At 45.5% G+C, this 27,060-nt stretch overlaps 1 protein-coding gene across 1 annotated transcript in view; it reads right to left on the reverse strand.

Moving 5' to 3' along the window:
* Positions 1–27,060, reverse strand: part of EPS8L2 (EPS8 like 2) — a 68,829-nt gene continuing 41,769 nt past the window's right edge. The window contains exons 5-21 of the mRNA XM_030039587.2: positions 22,027–22,188; positions 20,941–21,090; positions 20,716–20,795; positions 20,421–20,560; positions 18,368–18,447; positions 17,743–17,869; positions 17,295–17,383; positions 14,906–14,980; positions 13,703–13,851; positions 13,394–13,520; positions 12,885–13,000; positions 8,998–9,109; positions 7,811–7,918; positions 6,169–6,310; positions 3,751–3,934; positions 2,714–2,846; positions 1–2,360 (exon numbers count right to left, since the gene is read on the reverse strand). Of these exons, the coding sequence (XP_029895447.1) occupies positions 2,289–2,360; positions 2,714–2,846; positions 3,751–3,934; positions 6,169–6,310; positions 7,811–7,918; positions 8,998–9,109; positions 12,885–13,000; positions 13,394–13,520; positions 13,703–13,851; positions 14,906–14,980; positions 17,295–17,383; positions 17,743–17,869; positions 18,368–18,447; positions 20,421–20,560; positions 20,716–20,795; positions 20,941–21,090; positions 22,027–22,188 (2,046 nt within the window). The 3' untranslated portion in view covers positions 1–2,288. The remainder of the gene's footprint in view (positions 2,361–2,713; positions 2,847–3,750; positions 3,935–6,168; positions 6,311–7,810; positions 7,919–8,997; positions 9,110–12,884; positions 13,001–13,393; positions 13,521–13,702; positions 13,852–14,905; positions 14,981–17,294; positions 17,384–17,742; positions 17,870–18,367; positions 18,448–20,420; positions 20,561–20,715; positions 20,796–20,940; positions 21,091–22,026; positions 22,189–27,060) is intronic.

Here is a 27,060-nt window from a genome sequence, read left to right on the forward strand (position 1 = left end):
TATAACTTAACTATTTTAATAAATCTTATACAGTGCATGGTTATATCATTTTATCCTTCGTTCAATTACATTAATGTACAGTACATTATAGCATTATCTGCAGGCAGTACAAATATAACAGATGCACAGCTCAGTCATATGGAAATTTTTAAAAGTGACTTCTGCAATAAGGTCTACTGATATATTTATTTTACGAAATGCTCCCATGGCTCCCAGCTTTACAGAACTGTTGTGTACGCTTCTATTATAATCCCAAGTAACTATAATTCTGTGTGATTTGTTTTCCTTTATACCTGAAGACAAGAATGGTGTGTTTCCTAGCTCATCATTTGTTTTTATTTTCATTTTAGAAATTATTTAGCCTCCTGTGCTTCTAACACCAATGGTTTACCAGTGTTCACACCTGCTTCCCATCTCCACCCTAATCCAGAGCCTGGGCTTCTTGGGAGCATTGTTGTCTTCATCCTTCCCTGACAAGGTGAGTGCCCTTTCCAAATTCCAGCCACTGTGGCAAGCCAGCAGGGTTGCGACTAAAAACATGATCCTCCTCTGTAAGTTCCCTGCCTGCACCCTAATACTGCTGGTCCTATTTCAACATTTAAGAAAATACATCATCCAGTAGAAACATTTTTGGATGAACAAAGCCAAAATTGAGAGGTGCATCAGTATTCTCAGATTTAGACACGGGTTCCCCAGCCACTGCTTTAGAGCTGTACAGCTTTTTCCATTAAATGTGCAAGGACAGGCTCAAACTGTGCTAAGACTTAGGCACGTGCTTAACCTTTAAAGAAGGTGGGACCATTCACAGCACGTAAAGGAAAGCATATGTGTAAGTCTTTGTGGAGTCTGGGCCTGAATTCCCATTCAACCAAAGTTAGGGTGTGTGAATGGGAGAGAAAGACAAAGTCTTCCTAGTCTGTGAGCAGTTCCTGTAGATGTGTGTGCTTTACTGCAATCTTATCAAGTTGGTCTGTAAGTAAAATGTAGCTACAAATACAGTGTGTGCCAAACTTGCTGTGGACAGGAAATCTACTATATGCTTGCTTCAGCTTTTAAAACTTTGGCTGAATTATTGATGCATAATCACTTAATTATGTCTCTAGGGAAAGGGATTTTTTCCTCCTCCCCATTTATAGATTGTAAGAGTGAGGGGGTATTTCACTAGAGATATATATATGTATACATATGCACATAGAATTATTAGGAAAAACAGGAATTGAAGAACAACAGCCTCTACTAAATTAGATATTGGGTTTTTTTTTTCTTGTGGCCATTTGTTTTGTGTTAAAACAACCTTTCCAAGTGCGTTTTTGTTTCTTAGGTATTTAGGAAGCATTTCAGATTACTCTTTGCAATGAAAATGTGAAGGTGGGGATGAGTGATGAACACCCTGGGAACGGCTTTGGGTGTGACTGGGTTGGGAGCAAACGTTATGGGCTTATTGTCTCCTTGTTTGAGGCCTGGCTTTGGCAATACTGCAACTTTCCGATACAGGATCAGTGCCAAGGTGAAGGGCTGCACAGCTGCCCTGAGCCTCAGCCTTTGCGTAAGCAGGCGTGATCAGGCTGAGCTCACCTATTTGCAGATTCAAATCTCGGATCCTGCTCGTTATTACGCAGTGAAAGCCCATTTCCACTGTTCAAAGACAGCACTAACTGGTACAGGTATTTAAGGAAGCAGCCAGTCTTGGGTCATGTGTGTTGCAATTCCAGCCTCGTCCAACGAGGGGGCATGGAGGGGACAGGAGGAGGACTGTGAATTGTCACAGGGCCTTTGCTAGGGGGCTGCGGGGGATATCTGCCACAGAGAAGGAAATGAAAAGTGGGGGAAAAGACGTATTTCTGTGGTCTAGACTCTAAACATTCAGGCTGGCTTGTTCTGCGCTCTGTGCCATGCCCTCTCTTCCTGAGCCACGCAGGCAAGGAGGGTGGGAGCAGGTACAGCCCTATGAGAAAAGCTTTGCGAGGTCTTTTTTGCTTGAATCCAGCCATTGTCATACATTCAGACACGTGTGAATTCTGATCTGCTCTGATCGCATGCACATAAAATTTCAGTATAAAATATATAGTTATAAAAAAAAAATACTTCATGCAATATTAAAACACCTTTCCCAATGGGACATGGTCTTATTGTCTACCCTTATCAACAGTGTTCAAGAAATTGTCACTTTGATGGCTATTACGTCTCTAAGTGGAGCACTGCTGTCTCTTGTCTGGACTGGGGGTCATTGCTTTCGTTCCCTTTTTCTGCACTACTATGACTAATAGCTGAAATAAAGCAGATAGATTTTAATTAGCAGAATCAATCCTTTCCTGGCGACGCTTCATGATTTCTTGGAGCTCTGACTCCCCTCTGCTTTTCTAGAATGGAAACAAAAGAGGCAGTTTGAATTTTAACGTCAAGCTATGGTTAAATTATAGTATTTAACTAATGCTTTAAGAGTAGAGCTAGTTTCAAAGGGATGAGTGATACCGGTAAGGAGGCAGATTCATTAGTGGAGACAGGGTGATCTGCCTTACAGATTTGGGGCATTTTTCCTTAAAAGACTTCTCATGATTTTTAGGTGGTGTGGTTTTTTGGTTGTGTGGGTTTTGGTTGGGGGTTTTGGGTTTTTTTTTTAAATTAAGTTTCTTAACATGTCTGTTTAAGGGGATATCTGACACTGCTGGTACAGGCACCCATTCAGGTAGGAGTTGTCCAGAAAGCTACTTACCTCCAGCTGGTTTTTCTCCACTGTGATTTTACTGTATACTCTGTTTCCCTCATCACCACACACTTTCTTCAGCTCCTCTCTGTTGAGGGAGAAGAGCTGAGCTCCAGTAAGGATACCAAGGTGTTCCACTGTCCTGGGAAGACACAAAGCGAGGAGATGATAATTGTGCTACACGTGGCCTCTTGCTGAAGGTGAGGGGAGTCAGAGATAAAAGGGCTAGGAGCAGCTGATGTGCAGCCCCTGCACCAGGATCATATCACATGCAAGGCCCTGGGGCTGTGCCGAGGTGGCAGCTGTTGGGTAACCCAAGCTCTTGGTGGGAATGACAGCAAGCCATGAGAAGCGGGTGAAGCCAGAGTCACCCTGGCGTCCACTGTATACCCAGCCCCACGGGTATTGCAGTGGTTTCACTCTGGTTGCATCGCATTTGGGGAGCAATCCTGGAGCTCCTCTTAGCTCGCTGTGCAGAGTGTGAGTTGTAACTTGTAATCCTTGACCACGTGCAGCTTTTTGGTCCTTCCCTAGCGGCTGGGAAGATTTGCTAGTCCCGGCTGAGGGTCTGGCTCTTACTCAGAGATACTTTAGGACAGCTTCTCCAGAGACAGGCAGTCATCTGGAATTTTCCCACAGGCCATGTGTTTAGTTAGTTAATTAGTTATTTTTCTCTAAGTTCAGCACTCTGAACTGGCTAACTGGGGCCAGACAAGCACCAGCGCTAGGAGGTGGTGCAGTATTTGGCTGTGAGTTGTGGGAGTAAGCAAGACCATTCGTTTATTTGCAGCTACTCATTAGGTCTTTTGCTGCGCTGTAAGACAAGGTTTATTTGATAGTGTATAAGAAAGAAAAGGAGTAAGTTTGGGCTCTGAATATACTGGTTATATAGCCTGGTTTTAATATGATTGAAATCTAATTTGCAACACAGGCTCTGTAAGTAAATACAAGTGACTTGTAATCCAGTTGAAAAGTTGCAAGCTGCCTCCCCCACTCCTTTTTAAATGAAGGAGCAGCATTTCATATGGTAGTAAAGCAGATCTTACTCTTTGCTGAATGACTTTGCCTCCAGCCAAGCTTTGACTTCTTCAGTGCTGGATTCAAAGGTGAGGGGCACAAAAACTTGCTGAGGCTTTTCCACTTTGAAATTCCTCTGGGGAGGCTGAATTTTATTGTTTGTGATCTTCTTTAGCAACTCATCATTCAGCTCGTCCATTTGATGAATAAGTTCTGGGGAAACAAGGCACAAGGTAGAGAGCAGGGAATGAAATTAAGTCTTCAGTCACAAATCCTATTAAATTAATGCGTTTGCAGGGAAAGTGTAAGGAGGATCAAAATGTGGCTCAGCATTTTTATTGTCTGTAAATACACCAAAGTGCTTACTTTTGTTGTTTAGTTTTAAAGAACAACCTTAAGTGCTTTTAGAGCGAGAGGTTGAGCAACAACATTTTGACCTTCAAACTTCCATCAGGAACAAACGTGTAAAGGGAGACCGCCACAGTTTTGGAGGCTGGTAGACTGCTGGAGCAGACTTTGGGAATCTCCCCTTTTCTCCCAACCAAATACTCTGAACTTCCTTCAGCTTTTGAAACCTTGCTTGTTGTTTGGGAGAAACCTAGATTTCTGCAGTTCTTCTCCAGAATGATGGAGAGGAGGAATCACAAAGTAACAGCCAAATACTCATCGTCCACAGTGATCACTGAACCTAAAAAGCTGCTTAAAGGTTTCTTGCAGTGTGACTGTCCCCCAGGACAAGGGCAAGGTTTGGGACAGGCACTACGTGTCTGAGATTTTGGCCTCATTGCTTCATGTCCTGGTTTCGGCTGGGATAGAGTTAATTTTCTTTCTAGTAGCTTGGTCCTGGTAAAGACCTATATTTTCCCCTATTTTATATATAAATTTATACTGGGATCAATCTTGTTTCTCATGTTACTAACCTATCCTGTTCATCACACCTCATTCAAAGGACATAAAACCCTGCAACACCAACAAGCAGAAGCTTGCTGAAGGGTGTAAAACCTGATCTGGCAGTGTCTTTGCTCCCACCAATGCTGTCAAGCAGCGTCAAGGGACAGGGTCCTTTTTCCCTGATGTCTGGTGTTACTGTTGTGTTTTTGCCTTAGTTTGTCATCTTCCTGTTTTTGAGTTACTTAGTTCCCTTCAGGCTATTGAAATAAGGAAATTGCCCTGCAAACTTAGCAGCAGGGAGGGGAAAAAACCCAGACCACATGAGACAGCAGAGGTCAGGGAGACTGACCTCTGACTATCTGTTTCTGAGAACGAGGTTCCCATTTTTCTGTGCCTCTGTGTTACCATTTATTTTCTTCCCATTGCCCTTTTGCTGTTGCCTGATGTGGAAGGCCAGTTCTGTGAGTACCTAAAACTAGAGTCTTGTTTTTGAGCTGTAGCCCTGCTCCCTCTACTTTTCAGTCCTCGTTTTGCTGTGCAGCTAAATAGAAGTGGCAGGAAGCATGAACTGGGAGTGAGCAGCACACTCATAAAACTCCAGCGACACATCATCTAGTATCACTTTTTCCATGAAACTCCTGAAGACTGTGGAGAATAACTCGGTGTTATTAATAGATACATGTCCATGATGCTCGTATTATGAGGCTTTCCGTCGTCCCAAAAGGGCTCCTGCTTCCAGGAGTCCACAGTAGCTGAACAGGGGATGAACACTGGTTGTGGCCTTTGGGAGACAGCTTGCTACAGGTGTATGCAGGGTGTGATAAGGGGGTGAGGTGAGCAGGGCTCCTGGTCTTTCTCATGCTCTGTGACCCCGCATAGCACACGCAGGGTGAGGGAGTGATGTGAATCTCATATTGGCAGATCTGCTGGCTGGAATTCTCTGAAACCACATGAAGGAACAGGCCAGGCAGGCACTGCATGTGTGGCAGGAGACAGGAGCAAAGGAAGCGAGCGAAAGGGATTGACCTGAATGTGTGTGATTGCTTAGACACACTTAAATGTTTTGGTGGGGAAAGGAAACTCTCTCCTTGGGAGTAGGAGGAGGGTCAAGCTGGAAGGAGGGTTAAGGTGATCACCTTTTTGCCCCGCTTGTCCCAGGCTGCCTGAGAGTCCTGACGTGAGTCAGCGAGCTCCTCAGGGCTGCTCTGTTGGTTGTTGCACTACCTGGAACCTCCTCCAAAACCACTGCTGGTCTATTGCTTATCACTAACAGGTGCAGTCACTCCTTGTGCAGAGCCTTATGAGAGGGAAAGCCCTTGGGTAGGTCTGGTTACATGCACACAACAACCAAAAACAGTGGACAGACCATTATGGTAAAAGTAAAGAAAGAAAGAAAACCACCAGGACAGAGAGTGAGCAAAAACATGTGTTCACAGAAACTTTTCAATTAAGTCCTGAAATGCAAAGCCGCGGTGCCAAGCTCTCTGGCTGCCTGAGGCTGCTATGTGTGGTGTAAAAGGTGTCTGCACGCTGGGAGCTTGGTTTGGGACACATACGTTCTTTGGCGTCCTGGGGAGAGTTGCGCGATAACATTTCACTTCCCCATTTATCCCCAGCATAGCTGGCAGGTAGCTTGTGAGTTGGGCTGGATGGTCCATAGCCCCTGGGGCTCAGGTCTCCTTTGTACCTCTGGTTAGACTAGATGATAAGAAAGAAAAAAAAAAAAAGTGTAAGAATTTTTTTTGCCATTTTTCATTTTCTTAAACTTTTTGCTTCCCACCCATGATAGCAAATTGAGGGACAAATTGCCATGTTCTCTCTGTGCTGATCTGGGGCCACTCAGCCGAGGCTGACGAGACCTCAGTTGGAGCTGCATGGAAGAACTTAATTTCTGGGGTCTTATGGGAAAGAACAGAACCCAAACCAAAGGCTGAAGACTGCGTGAAGGCATTTACATGGCATTTACACACCTGGAAAATATGTCACACTCACCACACAGTGAGGAGTGCTATTGTATGCTTGCTTACTACTGCTGTGGATGACTGCTCTCACATGCATGACTCGGCCCTTTAGCCTTTTGCTATGCAGAAATTACTGCTCATAGGGCTTCCTTGGAGATGGAGAGCAAGGGAAGCAAAAGGATTTTTATATGAAGAGAAAACGAACAGAAATCCCATTTGAAGCTAAAGCATCACTGCTCTAGTAATGGGATGTTAAGTGGGACCACTGCCAAGTGCCTGGAGCAGTCTGGAAAGAGTTTTTTGACATTTTGATTAAACTAACAGGGCTTTTATCCAGAAGCCTGCTGGGGCACCTTATGCTTTGCCCAAGCTGTGAAATACCAAAGCGGGTAACCAATTCCATGCTTCCTTAGGGCATTTAGAGCTCTCCAGCTCCACATTTTTGCAATGCAAGGTGCTTGAGAGCAATATTCACTTAGTACTCACTTAGATGGTATTTCCATCTGCAACCACTCCAGTAACTTATTCCTGCTGCTGAACTAAACTAGATGAGGGAACTGTCTGTGTTTAATTTAACCCCCAACAAAAATCTCAGCATTTTCATTGCTTTTATGGGTGCATTAGCTCTTTCATCCTGTTCACAGCACAGCCCTGAAAGCAGCAGGGTTTTGCAACAGAGGAGGTGGTAAACCATAGGCTGAGAAGCATGTGGGTTTGGGGGGTAAGGCACTGGCAAAGGGTGGAACTCTTTCAAGCCAATGTAGCCAGCAGCTGTTTGGTGACACCTCAACGCAAGACCTTTTCTGTTGGGATGAACAAGTCATGCTGCTAGGCTCAGGGTGGGCATCCCTTCAAGCTAGGGACTCACTTCATAGCAGGCTGCTGCCTACAGCACAGGACTCAGCCTTCGCCTGTCCCATAACCCTGCCTGCCAGGCACCGTTGGCAGCAGGCAATGTGCTTGGCATCTCAGAGTGGGAGGAAAGCATGAGGCTGCTGCACAGATGGCAAGGACAGGCATTGTTTGGGGAGGGGAAAGGTAACGGTGGCAAAATGTGAGAATTTTATCATAGGAGACTCAGGAATCCCCAGGATCCTTGTTCGTCTGCATGTGAGGGTTCATCCCGACTTGTGCACAGCATCCTAAGAAATCCGGGGAGGTCTAATTACAATATTATTCTCAGAGGCTAATTATGCCCTGCAGCTGGCTACCAGTTAAGTATCACCTGACTACAGACCTGTTCGAGCTCTTCCAGTTTCACCACATCCAGGATATTATAAGGGACGTAACCAGCCTGCCCACTCCGGTTGAGCAACTTCCACCACTGCTTGTTATCTTCCAACACCTGAGAGAGGGAAAAAAATAAATTTGCTAGTGAGAACATCAGATTTCTGGCAAACATAAATGGCATATAGTGGAAATAAACCACGCAGTAACATGAAGTTGTCAGAATAACATCCTTGAGGCCAGGAGCTCGCAAACAGATCTGTTGTGCACATTTGCAATTCAGGACTGAAGCCTTTCCTGAAAAGCATCAGAACTTATCCTAATGATGAACAGGAGAGCATCTCTGGGGGAAAACGGAACTGGAGTGCTGAAGAACTCATAGTTCCTACTTAATTTGCCTGTTTCTCCTTTTTTTTTTTTTCCAGTGACTGAATTTGTGTTGTCTTTTTGCATTAAAAAAAAATAAATCAAGAGTGACTCCTGCCAAAAATGCCAGTGTTCTCATATAACTTGATCATGTGTTACATCATAGTACATAACACCATCACATCATAACCATGATGTGGCAAGGAGATTGCCCATTGCTGAGATATCTCCTATTGTACCTGTCCCCTTGGTCCTTTCAGCAGGCTTGTTTTAACACAGAACTGTGATTTTTTTTATTTAGTTTTTTTTAAAGTAATCTTTCCAGAATGGATGAGCTTTGCCGGCAAGGCCCACACACATTTCTCATTCTAGCTACATTTTTGAACAGAAGTGTTTCTTTCAAGTCATAGTTCTGTTACAGTTAACGTGTAGACCAAGTCGTGTCCTACATTCTCCAGCTGCCAACAGTATTGCAGTAAGAGAAAGGTTATGAAAAAGGATGTTTTCACAGAAAATAATTCCTTTGGGGGGGACTAGTAATAATGAACATAGGCCCAGCAAGGGGGTGAGCAGTGTAATACAGTGACTTGTTTTCCTTCCTCATCATTGCTAATTAAGATGTGACTGATGTGTTTCAGCTGAGCAAATGACCCAATGCATACAGTCAGCCTCCTCCAGCTCAGAGGTAGAGCTTTAGGTTTGAGCAAAGCTTTGTGTTACTGCTCAGAAAACACCAAGCAAAAATGAGTTGGCACTTGCCAGTGTCTCTAGATCTCTCTGCTGTTCCTGGAAAGGGGAGGAGGGCACACCTCCCCGAGCATGTTCACGTACCTCCAGGATTTCATCCTTAAGCACTGAGAGTTCATTGGCATTTCGCGCAGTGAAATCGTAGCGGATTTTGGCATATCTCTTCGGCAGAGCCATTCCCTGTGCCTCAAAATTCCTGCAGGAGGTAAAAAAAAAAAAGCAGTTTTAACGGAGTCCTATCTAATAACTAGGGCAATATAGGTTCACTGGCAAAAGAAGAGTGGTGAAGACTGTGCTGGTGCAGGTAGAGAGACAACTGTGTTTGTATTAGGAGGGGCAGTACCTCTTTGCTACTCTTTTTTTGAGGAAGATTTTCACCCCTCATTCTAGTGAAAGACCCTATGTTTGGAAGAAAAAAAAAAAAGGCTGTAGGGCTGTTTGGTTAGCGGCCTTATTGGGGGACTGTGAGGCTGCTGCTTTCAGGGTGGAAGAAAAGACTTCTTCCCCTGTCTGTTGCTGCTTTGCTGCCGCAAGGACTGGGGAGACTGACAAAGCACAAACAAAATGCTCTGATTGCACCTCCTGTGAAAAATAAGTGTGAAACTCTCATGTCCTGATAAGTGGAAACAACTGCCCCATATGCCACAGTAGGGGAGAAGCAGGCACTAGTGAGTGTAGGTAGAAGTGACTGGAAATCTATGTTTTTTTCATCAGGCGACAAATGCTGATCTACTGAATCAGGATTCTGCAGGTTCCCAGGAAAAGTGAGTTTGAGCGTTTCTATTCTAAGATATGTTTGGGGGGAAAAGGAATGTGTTTAAGTATTTTGCTTGGGAATTTCTGATACAAGAATGTACAGCTTTCAATGTTGAATGACTTATCATTTGGAGAGAGAGAGAAAATAAATGTGGTAGATTGTAAAAAATGGAAAATGGTGGAAAAAGTGCAATGAAAGATTTCCTTTGACCCAAACTGAAATGGCTTATTTTTTCATAGGTTTTTTTTTGCCTAGCTTAGGGAAATTTCGCAGATCTAATCTTTTTCTTCTCTGGTTGGGATGGGTGTAGTGTTATTTTTTAATTCCAAAATTGTTTGCAGTATGGAAAAACTGTCTTGCCTTGTTGTGTCAGGGCAGGTGGAAACTACTTTAATGCACCTTCTTTGGATCTTTCTGCTTATGACTTGCAACCTGCACAGCTACCCAATGCAGAAGACTCCCAGGTGCCATATTCACAGTGGGCATGCCAGCAGGGGGTCAGGTTCTCCAGTTTATGTCAGGTTCTGTGTAGCTGAGTGAAGCCAGTGCTTCCAGCACTGCTAGCAACTGTAGTTTTTAGCCTGATGTATTTCCACTGCTAAGTTCTTGGGTTTGGTCAGTGATTTTAAATCTATGATCTGTGGAAACTTGGCTCTTTGTGGACTGCTTCTGAGGCATCTGTAAAACCTGTCTTTGAAAAGCAAGCCCATTATGCTTAGTTTCAGTTCGGTTTACTGTCTTCATTAGGTAGCTTTTGATGGCCTGAAAAAGGTTGAAACCACTGGTTTAGTGGTTTGATATCATGCCTGTGGCTGTAGTGTTGTCTTTAGCTTGCTTGATTTGGGACAACTCCTGGTGTAGTTCTGGCCGTGTGCAATACAGAAGTTGTAAGTCTGTAGTCGGGGAGAGCTTGGAGCAGGCTTTCAGACAGATTGAATCCACCAGTCAAGAAAGGGAGTGGTGGCCTTATCCAGCAGTACCCTGAAGGCAGGGAGGGGGAGGAAAGCCCAAGTTAGGGAGTTAGGTAGAATTTACTTCTTTTGTAGCATTCCAGAAGGTAAATGAGTCATGAGGAAAGAGGTGATGGCTGGAGGAGTTTGAAGCTAATGTGTAATTTGCATGCAACTAGGTTTTACACAAGTGACCTTCACTGATTATTGTAATGCTGCGTGGGGCTTCCATGACACTTCTCTGCAGCCAAAAGCCCTGGTGTAAATAATAATACTGATGCATGGGTATATTTGTTAATATGGGGTCTCTTGGTTAGAAAACTAGTTCAAACTACCCTGAAAAAAGCATGAGTACAGCAGGAAATATGTCTGTGCCAGGACTGTGATCTTGGCAAACATCCGGGCAGGCTTGGCTGAGGTCTGCTCTGGACTGAAGAAGACATCTAAGCACATTCTCAAATTTAGCATCTGCTTCAGTGCTGTTAACTTTGATTTTCTTTTTTTCTTAAATGTTATGCATAAGGAAAACTTGCTGTTGACAGTCTGAAAGGTAGGTAAAAAGATGCAACACCTACCCCAGGAGAACAGAGATCCTCATCTATGCTCACACTGTAGTTAAAACGGGTGGTGTCTCAGGGAAATAGTCACCTTGGTAAAAAGGCACGCTGTTAATTTGTATTCCAGGGCTCGACACTACTATTTATAGTTTGTCTGCTGACACTAACAGACGAAAATGTTTCCTTACGTGCATTGTCTACTAGTCACTAAAGATAGACTTAAATGTTCTCATGTAAACTAAGCTCTCCTTACTTTTCATAACCTCACTGAGAAATATGGAATTGGAGAAGAGAATTTGTTATCATAATTCTTTCTGTACTCAACACTGCATCTGTACCATTTTACGGTCCCACCAGGACCTCTGATGGGGTGAATGAGAGGAATAAGTTATTTTGCTGATCTAATTGGATTTAATGTATTTTGCTGTGAATTTGAACTTCTATTGTAGTAGTAGAGCTTATAAATCTTCTAGATTAGAACATAAAACCATGAAAAAACAGTCTGGCTTGAAGGTTTTTTTCCAGCCTAGAGCTGGCTACAGAAAAGTGCATGGTTAAGTGCTTTGCTGGGTCTGGACTTCCAGTCTTTGAAGATCTGAAGTTGATAACTTCATGTCAAATCACCACAAAGCAGACTATGGCAGAGAATTTGTTTGCAATTTGGGAAGAGTTTGTTGAAACTCGGAGACCTTGTGAAAATTTCAAAGGCGTAAGCCTGTGTAAACAAGCAAGCAGATGAAAAGCCTCTAAACTTTGAACCAAAAGTTCTTTCATAAAGATTTTATACCACTGAGTTACTGGTAATAGAAAACTAGCAGTGGGGCAGAGTGTTTGGTTAAATTGTGAGAGCCATCTTTCCCTTGGAAAAAAGCCTGAGGCAAAGGGGTGGCCTTGTTGGTTCTGGGTTGGGAACTGAACTTTCCAAGACTTCCAAAGAAAGGGGAGTGTTTTTCCCCATTTTCTGGATTTATCTCATTAAGAAGAGTTGTCTGAAATCAATGCCCTGTCAATTCCTGATGGAGAGATGGGCAAGACTGAAAACACATTCTCATTTTATTCAGCCTCTAATAAATCTTATTCCCTTTGGTTGTGACTGAAAGCAAAAGGAGGAGCTGCTGCCTCCAGTGAAATAAATGGCACTGCCTTAGTTAAAATGTTTTCCATGCGGTCCTGCTGAGGTTAGGCTGCTCTTTCCCAGCACTGCATTTTTCAGCAGCAGAAAGCTTGCATGCGCTTATACCTTCATACAGATTCCTCCTATAAGAAGGTTCTTTCTATGCAACGTGTTGTGGCTTTAGGATGAATGGAGAGATGCTAGCTTCTCTAAACGTACGGAGAACAAAAATGCAGCGCAGTATCTTTGGCACGGGATCCTTAATATCACTTTGGTGGGCTGATGTTATGAAACAAGACCTACTGATTGACTAATGAAGTCAGTATTTTTGCCTCTTGTGGTGGAAAACACATGTAACCCATTTCCTTGTAGACCTGATGGTGATTAAAAAGCAGACAGTGTTTACATGAATAATCCCTCATCTGATCTTTGAGTTCTCTTGATCTTGTTACCAAGTCTGAATTAATAATGGCAGAGAGTTATCTACTAAGATGCCAAAACATCCTGGTGTCATGATCTGTTGCAGTGGGTGTTTATGAGGTTACAAGGTGGGAGCTGAGGTGCCGTTGTCCAGCGTGGTGCTGATACATTACCTATTTACATGCTGAGTGACGTTCTGTTTAAAGGCATCCACAGCTTGTGTCTGATCAGAGGTCTGGCCACGCTTGAGTGAGGAGTTACGGTAAGGATATCCATTGGCTGATGATAGCTGGAAAGGGAAAAATGGAGTCAGTGTTACCAGGAAAGGGGAAAGCTGTATCAGAGGAAAGGAGAGTGATAGTGGTAGATGAATCATGGCGTGAAAGCTTTTGGTCACGATGAGGTGCACATCAGAGAAATGTTCTTCAGGCAAACCTGTATCCGTGGGGCTCAGCTACAGTATAGTATCCTATTTCCTGTTGATCAGGAGGTGAGGCTGATTATCGCTGCCCTTTTCTGGCCTTATTTTCTTTCCATATTTAACTGGAATGACCAGATCCATCTGAGTTTTGAGCCGACTGCTTGTTACACACCACTGCAAACTCCACAGATCCATCTCTCACTCTGAAAAAGGGGGAGGAAGGGGAAAAGAAGAGAGGGTGGCTAGGGACACAAGACTAACCTCTTCTTGCAAGTGTCCAATGTCTATTTCCCAGGGAGCTCCACGGAAGATTTCCACGGGCGGTTCCCAGCCATTGCGGAATTTGGGGATGTAGGTGGGGATGTTTGCTTCTCGGGGCCATTCAGCTCTAGGATATGAAGCGGGGAATATGCAGTGAGATTCACAAGGAACATGTCTCTGAAAGCGTGTCAGGGAGAAGCAGGGGCATCGGGGCATCCTTGACCCTCTGACATGGCTATACAATCAAGCATCCCCTCTGCCTTTCTCAAGAGCTCGGGGAACCTGGTGAGGTGGCAGCTCTGTCCTCACCTGGATCTGGTCCATGTCTCTCCGAGGGAGTCCCAGAGGTTTATCTCTTTTGGTGTCAGGTGTCCTCTAAGGAAATCTGTGGCGTCTTTAGAAAGAAGTGGGCTGACGACAGACTTGGCAAGCTCAGGGCCACCACAGCTACTGATGATCTGGATTACACACAAATATAAGAGATTTTCCAGGAAATGTTCAGAATATCAAACCAGCACACACACAGAGGAACAGAAATCGAAGAGAAAAATCAGTGGCTCTGATCCTTTGGAGTCTCTATGACTGCCCACTCCAAAGGAAGCCAATGTACCCTTCATGGTGAGTACCTCTAAAACCAGGCTAATTCACATTAGGCTTGCACTTCCAAAGTTCTCGTCTATGCCTTCATAGGTAAGGGTGAGGTTTCACAACACAGATGAACTAAATTAATGATTTGCTGCTACCTAAAAGGGGTCCTGTATTCCCTCAGCATCCCCTTAGTATCCTTGGACTGCACTGATAGTACTTGATTGGCAGATTTTATTAAGAAAAAGCAAATAGACAAATAAGGCAAATAGTTCCTAAGTTCTCCAAGGTATAAAATGAAAGCCAGAGGGCAAGCCTTCATGCCAAGGGATGGCCTGACTCCTGTTGGCAGCAGCTAATCCTTAGGTCAGCTCAGTTGTCTCAAGAAACATCAACCTAAATCTTTGAAGAAGAATGGACAGTTCAGAGGAACACAAGAATTTTTCTATTGGAGTCAAAGCAAGGTCTGATCTAAAAATTAGCCATTGTTAGAGACAGGCTACACTGCAAGCTGGCACTTTAAAAAATGCAAAATCACTTAGTATTTGCGTCCCTTCTGACTTCTTTTTCAAACTGGGATTTCTGCTTCCTACTTTCAGTGCAAATACTGAGCCATGTTTGCTTGAAGGTGAGATCAGTCAGATTCCCAATGGGAACCAGAGCTGGCTTGCACTTTTTTTCACAATAAGTCTTTATTAGTGGGGTGGAAAGATTCATATTTGCTAGGGTTTGTGTATTTACTTCAAGCTGGAAATCGGATCAGAGGCCAGAAACACTGGCATTGTTGCTTCTAGGCTTTACTGAGAAAGCTTTAGCCATTTGTGAGCAGCCTTCTAACTCTTCTGCAAAATCTAGCTGCCTGTAAGTCCAAAAGCAACATTAGAAATAAAAAGTATGTTCACAGTGAAACCTGTGAATAAGGTTTACCAGTTCCAGTGGCCCAAATAGGAAATGCACCAACTCTGAAGCGCTGGGGTTCTGGATGTGCTTTCTCAGTTTGGCCTGAAAAGAGAAAGGAAACCCAGTTTAACCCTAACCTGATTTTGCCTTCTCTTTTCTGTCACATGGAGGGATTGTTGCTGACTGATATTTGCTACAGTTAATAACACCGCCTAAAAAGTAAGGAGATTCTCAACAGTGCACCTGAAATTGGGGAAGAAGATAGGGCAGTAGGAATCATTCAGTTTTATATCATTTCTATTTTCTATCCATTCCTAAGGGTGTTGAATTTCAGGAGGGGTGGAGTACCTATTCTGTTAAAATCAGTCCCTTCGAAGCTATTTTGAACAGCAGCAGAAAACCTTAGCTTATTTTGAAAGTCTTATGAGGAAGGGCCAGGCCTATTGCTTCCGACTTTTGCAAAGTTGAAAATCCCACTAGTTCCTATGAATGAAAACAACAGAGCAAGTGTTTTGCAGGGTCCCTTGGAAAATTGCTGACAAGCAAAAATCTCCACCAAGGTCTTGCCTGCAGCACCTAGAGCTGCCCTGGCCACCGAAATGGTTGGTATTTGGAGTAGATGGTGATGGAATGGAGGACCAAATGTTTAGGATTACTATAAGAATTGCATTTCATTAACAGCAATCAGCTAGGCTGTGGTGAGAAACCACTTCAGTTTGTGCCTCCTTTCAGCTCTTTCTTGTGTCCTGTGCTACTGGCATTGCTGCAATGGAAAAGAGACTCCCTCCTCCCTACTGAAATGCAAGGCATTTTAAATGCTGGTGATTAAACATTAATGTAGAGTGGGAAGTGTGAAACAACGGATGGCAACAAGGTGACTAAATGAAATGGCACTTCACAAGGACTTCGCAGCCATGTGGCATGTGACAGCAGTGCTGGGGCAGACATGGCAGTGCTCCACCACTGATTCCCCACTCTCCTTAGTTGCCCCCCCGCCTCTCGCCAGGAGATCAGCTGCTCTTTGTGGGTTTGTGAATACGTGGGCAGCAAAGTTCAGGGCCTGAGTGGAGGGAGAACTTGGGTACATGAATGAATTTCCTGTATGTTAGCTCCCACGCTGCTGACAGGGGAGCAGCAGTGGAGCTGAGCTCGGGGGCTGTGTGCCAGAGCATTTGCATAGATCCACACTTGCAGGACTGGCAGTGTCCAGGGAAGGACACTGACTCCAGTGCAGGCTGTGCTGTGACTAAGGGCTTGGCTGACCGCACTGACTCCACTGTATTTATCACAGCTGCGTCAGTGGTCAGAAAGGGCTGGGATGCAACAGGCCAGCTGGGATTTCTTTACGCTTGGAGAATCCTCAGCTGCTTCTTCAGGGAAGCTAACATCCCGCTATGGATGGGTGGCATAGCCTTAGCAGGGCGCTTGATCGGTTTGTGCGAGCAGTGATTGCTGGTCCAGAGCTGCCACTTCCAAGACTCAGTTCTGGTCCTGAGCAGGCAAAAATGTATGCATATTTGCTTCTAAAAGAAGCAGCTGGAGCTTGGTGTCCTGCATTAAGGTTGTTTACAATCTCTGTGGTTTCCTTACTGATAACTTCGCAGGAAGGATCTTGTTTGGCTGTGTTCAGTGGACAAGTTTGGTCAGAACTGGCAGAATTTCCTTCTGGCTCGTTATCCTCCTGGTCTCTCACACTTCACTAAGCGGAGCTGGCAGCACTGGGAACATCTTTATGCTCCTGCATCCCCTTCTTAACGCAGCAGGTCCTCCAGGGGAGAAAGAGAGGAGGAGCCAGGAATCTCAGGGCAATGGGGGACATCAGTTATTGTTAACAAGAGACTTTCCAGGCCTCTGGCTGAGGCAGCTTTACAGCTGCCCTGTAGACAGACTCGGATAGAACAATTGAAAGTAGATAAGACTTTTTTTTTTTCCTATTTTAATATTTACAGTCCTCTGTTTTATGCTTGTAAGGGTAGCAAGGATTAAAGCTGTCACAAAACTACCCAGATATTTAAAGGCCACAAGCAGAAGCAATTATCTAGAATGGGGATGTCTGTATAAGCCTTTGCACAGCTATCAGCAAGGTGGGCATGGCAGTTCTTGGCTCTCTAAGCTCACAGCTTCACAAGTGCTTTAAGTCAGGACTGTATCTGAAGAGAGATCCAGGCATTGCAAGGCCCCTGGCTGCTCAGTTCCATCCTGGACTTTATACTTCTAGTTTCGGTTTTACAACTTGCCCCAAGAAACCTGTGCGAGCCTGACACAATGTTTGTTCTGGATTATGAAGAATCTGGAATTCACACCTTTGTTCCTTGATAATGTTTTCAGTTCAAATTTCACTTTAAATGCTTACTACTGTGATATATGGGAAAAAGCCCTGTCACTGCATGGGACGAAAACACCCTCAGTGTCTTACCAAGAGGTTAAAAGCCAGTTTGGTTTTCTGGAAGCAGTCGATGAACTCGGCCTCACTTGGGGGTCTTGCTCGAAGAGTCAGCATGCCCTCTTTCATGAGAAGGTGGAGAGAAAGACACTTTAATTAAAGCATCCCTTTTCAGGCAAGTTTCATCTTGCTGGCATGCAGAAGACACAGCAATAATGGGTGCTGAGACTAGAACTAGTAAAAATCAAGGGTTCAAGAAAAGCCAAAAGTCTTTCGCTGTGTTGGAGGCTTCACTAGGCTCTCTGTGCTCTACAAGAGGTCCCCACAGACCAGCAGCACCTTCCAAACTGGTGTAGCTGCTGTCGGGTCCATAGCCGTGCTGCTGCATCAATCTGGCCTTGCTAGGATGTGAGTTGAGGTCTCCTCCCAACCTTCATCCATGCCCCCGTGTTCCCTTTTTGTTTTCAGTGCTGCACTGTACCTGCTGGCCCTTTCTTCTTGTTCTTCTTCCCTTTCTTCCTTTGATTGAGCTGTCTGAACGCCTCTGCAGCCTTCTGAAGCCTGGCGACAAACACTTCAATGTCATCCAGAGTGCAGTTCAGGATTTGCTGTGAGGAGAGAAATGCAACAAACCAAGGTGAAAGAGAGCCCAAACTGCACGCAGCTGGGAAGCCTGAATCCCAGAGCGTGCCGCTCTGCCTGTTTCATTTCCTGAAGAATGCACAGAAATGGGGAATCCAGGCATGAAATTAAGCTGAATTCATCACTTTCCAAACACAAAGCTGTGCCTGGTTGTGTGTTGTACTTACTGATGTGACAAGTGACCCCTGCTAATGGATGTCTGGAAAATAACCCCAAGGCTGGACTGTGGGCTGGGGAGGAGCAGACCTTCTGAAATCAGCAGAGCTACCTCAGGTCAAAGGAGATTGTAACTGACCCAGTGATGGAGCTTTGCTTTTGTTCACTGTATCTTTATGCACAGTAGGTATCAGTTTAACCATGACTAGATTATGCATAAAATGTCTGCTTGTGGAGGAGCCCTTGCTTCCTTCCTCTCTTCTCCCTCTCCTTCTGCCTATTGACTGTGCACTGTTCTTGTTACCAACCGTTTCTTTTTCAATCTTCTGTGCCAAGATGGCTCGGGACTCTTCGTGGTCATGAGAGCTGGAGCCTCGTCGTTCATAGTCTGCAAACAAGGGAGGGAGAGAAAAATATGTTTACTATCAGAGGATGAAAACAGGCTGCATTAAATGCAAGGACCCATGTGTTACGGCTGCACCATGGGATGGTAACTCCCAACTTAGTTGTTTATTCTGGGTTATGAGAGCACCTCAGGAGATTACAAAGAGCAGGAGGTGATCAAAGTTGCTGATTAAATCTTCCAAGGTCACAGCACCTGCCCACCAGCCCTCTGTGTCGATACGCTGTCAGTTTTCAAGTATAAGCAGTGAATGAATCATGAAGAGTGGCCAACTATGGGTAGAGACCTGCAAGTGCTGGTCTCCAGCTGCTGTGAGTCACTAACTCCTCTGCCTTTGATGCATCTAAGCTGACTTAACACCTGCAGAGGAGCTGAAGAGCCACCACTTGCATGGTGGAGCACTCTGCATCTATGTAAAGTGCAATTAGAGCAGCTCCCACCCTCTCTTCTAACCCCCGGCTTTCTGCAGGAGCCTTCCTTGTCCCAGAGGTACCAGTTTAACTAAGTAGTAGTTGAGAAGGAAGAAATAAGACCGGGAAGTGAATGCAACTGTCGCTTGCTAGAAAGCAGCATGCCAGGAATTCTGCATGACTGATATTTAGGCAGGCCTATGCACAAATCAGCATTTTTGTACAAATGCATGTGCAGTCTCTCAAGTGTGTTTAATGTGTATTAAAAAATCTTCTTGCAATAAAAAACCAGGCACCTCCCAGCTTCCAGAAGACAGACACTCAGTGAGGGGGTGATATTTCAGTGTGAACAATTGCTCGGGTGGCCTCTTGTGAAAAGAATAATGTGTCAGCTCAGTGAAATGGAGTTTGAAAGGACCAGCACACCAGGTGTTTGGACAGCAGGATATATAAAGTGGGAGAACAGGGGAGGCAGTTTTGGCAAAGGACCATGAAAAATGTGCGTCATCTTTAAGTGTTAAGATGAAGTGATTAGTTTTGACAGGTTTTGTAGAAAAAGTAATAAGGCATGTTTCAAAGGAGAAGCGATCTCAGCAAACAGGCATCATTCAAGGCTTTCTTCTGTCACCTGCTTTTGTGCCAGGCTCTGTGTTCTCAGATCCAGAAATCCTGCCTGGGTAAATGCCCAGCTCTGCTGATGTAAGCAACGGACTTAAAGCTTTATGCTAAGCATCCTGGGAAGGGCAGAGTTAAGGGTGGCCATTTCATTAAAAACTGCTGTGCATCAGAATATAGATGTTTCTACACGGTCCAGCTCTGAAGTACAGATCTTATTTTCATTATGCAAAGCTGGACCTGAAACAGGCTGCCAGATCAGCTGCTTGGCTTCAGATCCCATCCCAGGGAAATGAGTGTTTTCTCTCTTCAGCTGATGTTTGGAGTTTCTTATAGTATCCTGATTACGTGTTTTCCTTGAACCTAGAAATTAATCCTAATAAGATTTTAGATTAGCACATGGGCAAGGTGAGGTCAGATCTGCATTTCTACACTCAACTCTAGGAGAATTCATGCAAACCACTTGATTTCTGAGAGTGAAATCTTGGCTTCTGTGAAGTCAGTACAGCTAGGAATTTGCCTTTCTGACCAGGTCTGTCTTGTCTGTACGTTTTGAGATCACCAGTGCCTGGTCCAAGCTTCACATCATTGCTCAGTTTTATGAGGGGCTTTCACCTCTTTTGGGAATTTCAGTATCCCCAAAATACAGGTGTCATCACAAGGAGTTTCTAGGTGCTTTGATTTATTGAGCTGCCATTGAGAAGATGCGGCCCAATTTTTAGGCATTTATAAAGCACAGCCAGAGATCCAACAAAATGTTATGCCTTTGGTATGTGTCTGTGTTAACTTTATAACACAGTGAAAAGACACTGGGCTTCCCTGTGCTCCAGCAACACAGGGCCTGAAATGACCACAGGCCATTTCAGGAGGGCCGGCTGTCCAGGCTAACGAGTTCCTTGTCCCCAGGACAGACTCACTGAGTGCTGCCAGTACCTGCATTGTGCTGGGAGGGAGGTGCCACCCGGTTCCTGTTCATCCCTGAGCCTCGCATGTCGTGCTGGATCGGGATGGGAGCCGGCCCTTGCGGCGGTGGGAGGATGGATTGTCTCTGCCTGATCTTTTCTTGGTTTGCTCTGCAAGGGAAACAACGCAGAACAACCCTCTCAGTGGCTGCCGATCCTGTTTCTGAGAGACTGGTGTGTGAATGCACCATTGTAAATGGGGCTGCTTCTTTCTTTATTTTTTTTTTTGTTTATTTTTACTCCTAGCTATACCCTGTAGTACTTACTTGAGTGTCTGTGGCCGTATCTTCTTCCCATGCTTGTGGTCTGCCAGGGCACTTTCTATGTCCTCGTGAACCATCTCCGCCTCAAAGATAAAATGGGGATGTTTTTAAGGGCTTTGCTTTGGAAAGGATTGAGGCCTCTAAGTAGGCAAAGAAAGAAGGGGATGGCAGACAGCTAGGAGCATATTTTGTTCTCTGTTTCACACCAGCAAGGAGGGCTCTGCTCACCTCCACCTCGTCGCAGTTGAAGAAGTGGATGTCAGGTTTGTGCTGCTCTGAATCCTGACACACCAGGAGGAGGATGGAGGAATAGCGCATCTGATTCAGCACTGTTTGGCAGTGCTGGACTGTTGGCAGGGGAAAGTCCTCCAGCTCCTCCTGGAAGAGAAAGAGGAAGGGGTGAGACAATGGGGAACTATCGAACTGATGGGGAATGGTCCTGTGTATGAACTCCTGGGATCCCTGTTTGAGGAGAGAGACCTAGCAGAGTTTGTGCTTCTCAGCAGTGTTTTGCTGGGCTCTTTGAAGATACGTGTTAAGGTTTGCAGAGGGGCAGTGGCTTGGGACTGAGCAATAGGAGAGAAGTGGATGGCAAACAGAAGTGGCCTCTTCTTCTCCTCAGAGTCCTGAATATGGGGCCCAGCGTGAGAGCTCAATAACTTGAGCTTTGTTGCTCACCATCATCATGTTGCTGTGCTCTACCTGCACCAGTACACTTGTCATGCATCCCAGCAGAGCACTGGGAGAAAAGATGCTTTCTGTGAGGGGCTTACCCTCCCACTGTCTCCTTGGATGATCTTGGGCTAATATTCTTTGGTTTCTCATTGCTAAAATCAGGGCAGCACCATCCCTCTCCCACTATGTGGCTGCTCTTTCCCCTCAGATTAAGTGTCCTGTGTGTATGTATGTGTGTCACCTGTCAAAATGGGGCACTGTTCTCAGGCAGGTGATACTGCGTGTTATTTTAATGCAAGTAATATGTTCTTCCCTCTCTGCTTATGCTTTATGCAGCTCTCTGTGGACCTGTAAGTCTGCATCACTCCCACAGAAAGCAGTTTTACTGTTGGCCTGGAGCACAGCTCAAGGTATCTTTCACCTGGAGTATGTGTGCTCTGGAGCCGTGAATAAATCATCCCACACCTACCTGCCCTTTGAATTAGAGTCAGCCAACCCCTGCACACCCAGGAGTGGATTTTGGTAGTGATTTGCCCTTCTTTGGGTTCTTTAGAAATGGCCCTGTCCTGCAGAACGGGAAGGGCACACACTGCACCCCGTGCATCAGTCTGTGGGTAGCTCTCGCAGAGTGCTGGGTACCTGCGACTCGCAGTCCAGCAGGCGGATGGACTTGTCATTCACTTGTAGCAGCATCTCCTGTGTCCAGATCTTCTCTTTTGAGTTGAGCAAGATGAGTTTTCGGATAGCATCATCCACCGTCACAATGGACTCGCTCTTGTCCATGATGAAGGTGGCCAAGTGCTGAAGTTGGAGGGAAAGGAGGAAAAAGGTGAAAAAGATTTGATGGTGTGTGTACTGTAAATCAATGCTGAAAACATCTCCAAAGGCTTGAACTACTGTTTGTCTGCTCTTCTGAGCACAGGCATGAAAGAGTAGCTGCAGAAAGTGCACATTCTGGTTGTTAGTACCAGCCTGGCCACAGTGGTGAAAGATCAGGGTTTCGTAACGCAGCAAGGGTTTTCATAACGAGTTTTACCACTTGCATATTTATCTCATCATATGTCAATTCTAGCAGCTCTGGCCTCCGTCCAGCAGTGCAAATGCTTTGTACGCACAGCTTAGTCCCCTGGCTTTTCTGAAACTGGCTTGGAAGTTTAAATATGGTAGTTAAGCTTCACTTATCAAGCACTTGCATTTTGCTCATCTTGCATAGCAGATTTCCCTGTGTGGAATCTGTCCCAGGCAAAGAGCTCACGCAAGCCATGGGCAAATGTTAGTCCTCTGTGCCAAGGTGGGATCCACATGATGCTTGGGCTTTGGCCAGGTCCCCTGCTCCGGGTAATTTGACAGGCAGCACAGCTGCACCAGAGAGCTTCTGAGCTGCGCTGCAAAACTACCTGGTCTGCAAGACAGCTTCAAACCCGACAGCTCACTCTGTACAAGCCCTTCAATCCCCTCATGTTACCTTCCCCCCAAAAAGTACCTAAATCAGCCCTCATGGTAGTGAAAATAGGCGTCACTGACTGTAAGAAGGAATTTTTTGCTACTTGCCTCTGTCCTGCAGTGTGGCTTTGCTAGATTACCCTGGTTTTCCTCCCTCCCTCCCTCCCTCCCCCTGTCCTGTAAACCCAGCCTAGTGCTCTGCCCGCTGCCAGCCTGGTTTCCATGCTGTCCTCCCCTCTTGCGCTGCCTTGTGTGTGCACTTGGGCCAGGAGCAGCTCAGGTAAGGTGGTAACATCCCAGACGTGACTGCACTCGCGTGCTTTTCCATCCCTGCTCTACCTGTGTCCTGAAGCGCGCGGTGATCCAAGCCTGGCGCTTGGTGCTTGTATTTACAAAGAATTTGTGTAATCGAGCTGCACCTGCAGGCTTTGGACTGCTTCTGGGGCTCTGCGTGAGGGGAATGCTGGACAGGGCAGGGAGGCGGCTGCAGAAAGGAGAAGCGTGTTGCATCCAAATGGTGCGTATGATCCCCCCCAGCAGTGGTTGAAGGCCACTCCAGAAATCCAGGTAACTTATTTATCTCTACTCTGATCAGCAGCCAGTGAGAGCAAGCGCTGCTCTCTGTGGATGGGGAGAACTCGAGTCTGCCAGCAGAGGGGACTGCAAGGCAGGAGAAGCTGGGAGCCTTGCCTGCTCAAAGCAGCCAGGCTGTTTTCTGTGCAGTTGTCCCTGCGCGAGTGACAGCACAGCCAGGCCATGTGTTCGGGTGACAACAGGGGAAGGGAAAAAAATCGGGAAGGAAAAGGAAATGGTCCTGTTTCACCTTGTTCGCTCTGCTGCCCTGCTTGTGTTCCTGGTGAGGAGAAGGGAAGGAGAATGTGCCTGACTGGGAAAGCAGCTGAAGCCTTTCCCTGTTGTAACCAACTTTCTCCAGGAGAGAAAAGCAGGAGTTTTTTTGATGGGCGAGCTATAGGCCTAACCAAGGTGTCTGTGCCACAGCTGGTCCTAGGGCCTGTTGCCAGGAGGTGGATCAGGCTAGGTCCCAGCTCTTTCTTCCGTGGAATATTGATGGCCCATCCACCACCATGACCCTCTCGCCCCGCTTCCCCTACTCAATAGCATTAGGGTAAATACCATGTTGCTGCTGAATCAGCTGCGGGTCAGCTGAAGAGCCGTGGAACAGATCAACCCTTCTGGCAGGGAGACCCAGGTACTGCAGGTAGAGCAGATGCTTTGCATGCGTTTGCTATGGGGCTGGGGGCAACAGCGCGGCAATGCCAGAAACAGTCCTGCTGGGCATTTAGCATTTGTGTGGATGGTGGCAGTGGGAACTCCTGCTTGTCTTTTGTGCACAAATCCTGCAGCCTGGCTTCAAAGCAAGAGCTGAAAAAATGGGGTGCGTCTAAAGCAAGCCACAAATTGGGATGTGAAATTTGGAAAGGCTCTTTGTTTTCTCTTGTACAGGGATGAGTTTTGCCTGGCTTTTTCTCCCTCTGATCCCTTGTCTTTTTGCCTTCTCCCCGTGATCAGGCATAACCTTTGTAGGGTTCAGGCAGTTTCTTTCTGGTGCTGACTGCTACAGTGGTGCCATTTGGGGGTCAGGATCCAGCATGGCACAAAAAGACAGTCTTTGTTCCAGAAGACTAGCAAGTAAGAGCTGCAAAATGCAAGAAGAGAAGGAGAAAGGGCTGGGCAAAAATCTCTGTTACCAGTAGCAGTCTCAGCTCATGACCTGATTAAATAACCCAATGGGTAGTGTCCACAATCAGCATAGCCTCAGAGAGCAATGGAGGAGAGTGAGAGAGTTGCTTGGGAAGTCCTTTTTACCTGTAAAAGCCCAGGGAAATTTGAAGCAGGCTAAGCAGCAGCAAAAGCTGACCCTGCTCCAGCACCAGGGAGGGAACCAGTGCTGTCCTGCAGTGGAAATAGGCTATGAAGGGTCCTCAGAGAGGCTGTGAAGGTTGGGGTCTGATACAGACCTGATGGACCCGAGGGGTATGTGTGTACTTAGACCATGGAGCCTTGGACAGTTGTGTTGAAGCACAGGCAAGAATTGTTGTTGCGATCGGCTCCAGTCAAGGTGGATGCAGCGGGAAAGGCTCAGATTTAAAGCACTGGTAGCCCTGACAGGCAGAAAGGGCTGAGTCTTTAAACATGATGGTCAATGGTAGGAATTAGGGGTGGAGAGGATTTGTGGTGACCAATTTGTTGTTAAGGTGGTTGTTGGATTATTCACAAAGACTGGAAAGAGCAGGGACGAGGATAAACACTGCAGAGTGTAAGACCCAGTCCTGTGTTCATAAAGCAAAGGTATTGGGCGAGGCACTGTCTAAATAAAACTCCTGGCAGGTATTTGAGCTGAAAGCTGAGATTAGCCGTGCAATCAGATATGAAAAATATGCTGAGTTATACATTACTGTAATTGTAAAATAGTGCACGAAAAGGTATTCGCAAAGTCAATATTATCTGTGCAGAGGTGACAAACCCTCTGCTTTCTGAGCAGTGAAGAGAACTGGTTTATACCTGATGACGGACATTCTTATCTCTTCTATTATTTTAACTGCCAGGTTTACAATCTTCATAAATTCCTTTGTTGTTTACTGTTAAGTAAGTTAATTTTCATGGAGGGGAAAGCTACTTGTCTAAATCAGACTCATTAGAATATTTTTTCTTTAAATACTGGTAGAGGGAGAGAAGCTTGCTACTGTCTTTGATTTATCTCATTAAAAACCCTTTTCATCCAGATGGATATTCAAATATAATAGCTTTTGTAAGACTGGGCAATGACTCTGTCCACTATTAAACTTCGATCAGCTTATAGATTACTTCAAACGGTATAAAATGCCTCTTGTGAGGAAACCTCTTCCTACCTTGCTGCCTGCCACTGAAATCCTGTTTGCCTTGGTCAAAGTTCAAGGCAGAGACTCTCAAATGGGTGGCATATGGCATAATTAATGAAGAATTCATGTACGTGTCACTGTTTAAAGTCCCTTATCTGCTTCCATGAGTGACTTTATTTGGTAGGAGTCACTGATGGGGATGACTGGCAGGGCCCCACTGATGGGGCAGCTGGCCATCGAGTTAGTTTCTCTGATGGAAACCAGGGCCTCTTTCCAAACAAGTATTTTTAAAAGTCTGAATTTCATTTTAAGCAACTGAACAGGCTCCTTTATTTCTAACCGTGTACTTAAGCTCTCTCCTGGACTGGGATCTTAAACCAGAGAAGAGAGGGCCCCATCTACTAAATAGAAACCTCATAAAGTGTTTTCCTTTCTTGCCTTGCCCGGTTTTCAGTGTTGAATTGTCCAGCTGGCCTCAGATGGGCACCTCTGTTCCCATGCTGGCCTGCACCGGAGTGTCGCATTACCGGAGTCACCGGGCCCAGGGTGGCCAGGCAGGCTCCTCTTTTTTTGTGTGGATGTCTGTGACACTGAAAGAGTAATTTGGCTTAATGCCTGTCATGGTTGAAGGGTTTTGAATTACTTGAGTGGACACAGTAGCTGAGGGAGAGCTGAAAGATGATAGTTGATGTGGTCTCTGTTGTTTGGGCAGATGAGTTCCTGTAACCACCACGGGAACCCTGCTTTTAACCTGTCTGTCCATGCTGATTGAGAAGGGTTTGAAGCACAGGGTGACAAGAGGGACAACAGCTTCCACTACTCTCCTTCAAATGCAGAGGAGGGAGAGATGACAGCAGCTTCTCCATTTCCTGTTTCCTAGTACAGAATTTACCTTGTCTTTTTAATATCTTTTTTTCCCCATTCTGCTCTCCCCAGTTACTCAACACTTTAATTTGCTGAATCTTGATGATTCAGAAAGGAAGTATATTTTTGATAAATGATGGTTTCGTATGCCATTTTCAATTTAAATTTAAAGTAGAAAAGAGGACCATATGTAATTAAACCAATTTCACATTCTTTAATGATCATTTTTGTCCTCCCTTCTTGTCTACCATTTCCCATCTGCAGGCTGTAATGACAGAAAGTGTCCAGCTGAATGACTGATTAGTGCTGGCTCTACAGCAAGTCCCCGAGACAGTGACCTCCCAAGCACATGTCACACCTCATAGCAAGAGGACAGGGTTGCTGACCTCAAAATGTCCCCAGACACCGGTCCTAGGTGTAGCCCAGCAAGGGAAAGGGGACAAGCCAGTAACTTCTGAGCCTTCGGTACAGGTCAACACACTGGACATGCAGTAGCAGTGACCAGTCTCTGTTTCCCTCCCCATCC

The sequence above is a fragment of the Aquila chrysaetos genome, chromosome 16, assembly GCF_900496995.4.
Source record: "Aquila chrysaetos chrysaetos chromosome 16, bAquChr1.4, whole genome shotgun sequence".
Taxonomy (NCBI): domain Eukaryota; kingdom Metazoa; phylum Chordata; class Aves; order Accipitriformes; family Accipitridae; genus Aquila; species Aquila chrysaetos.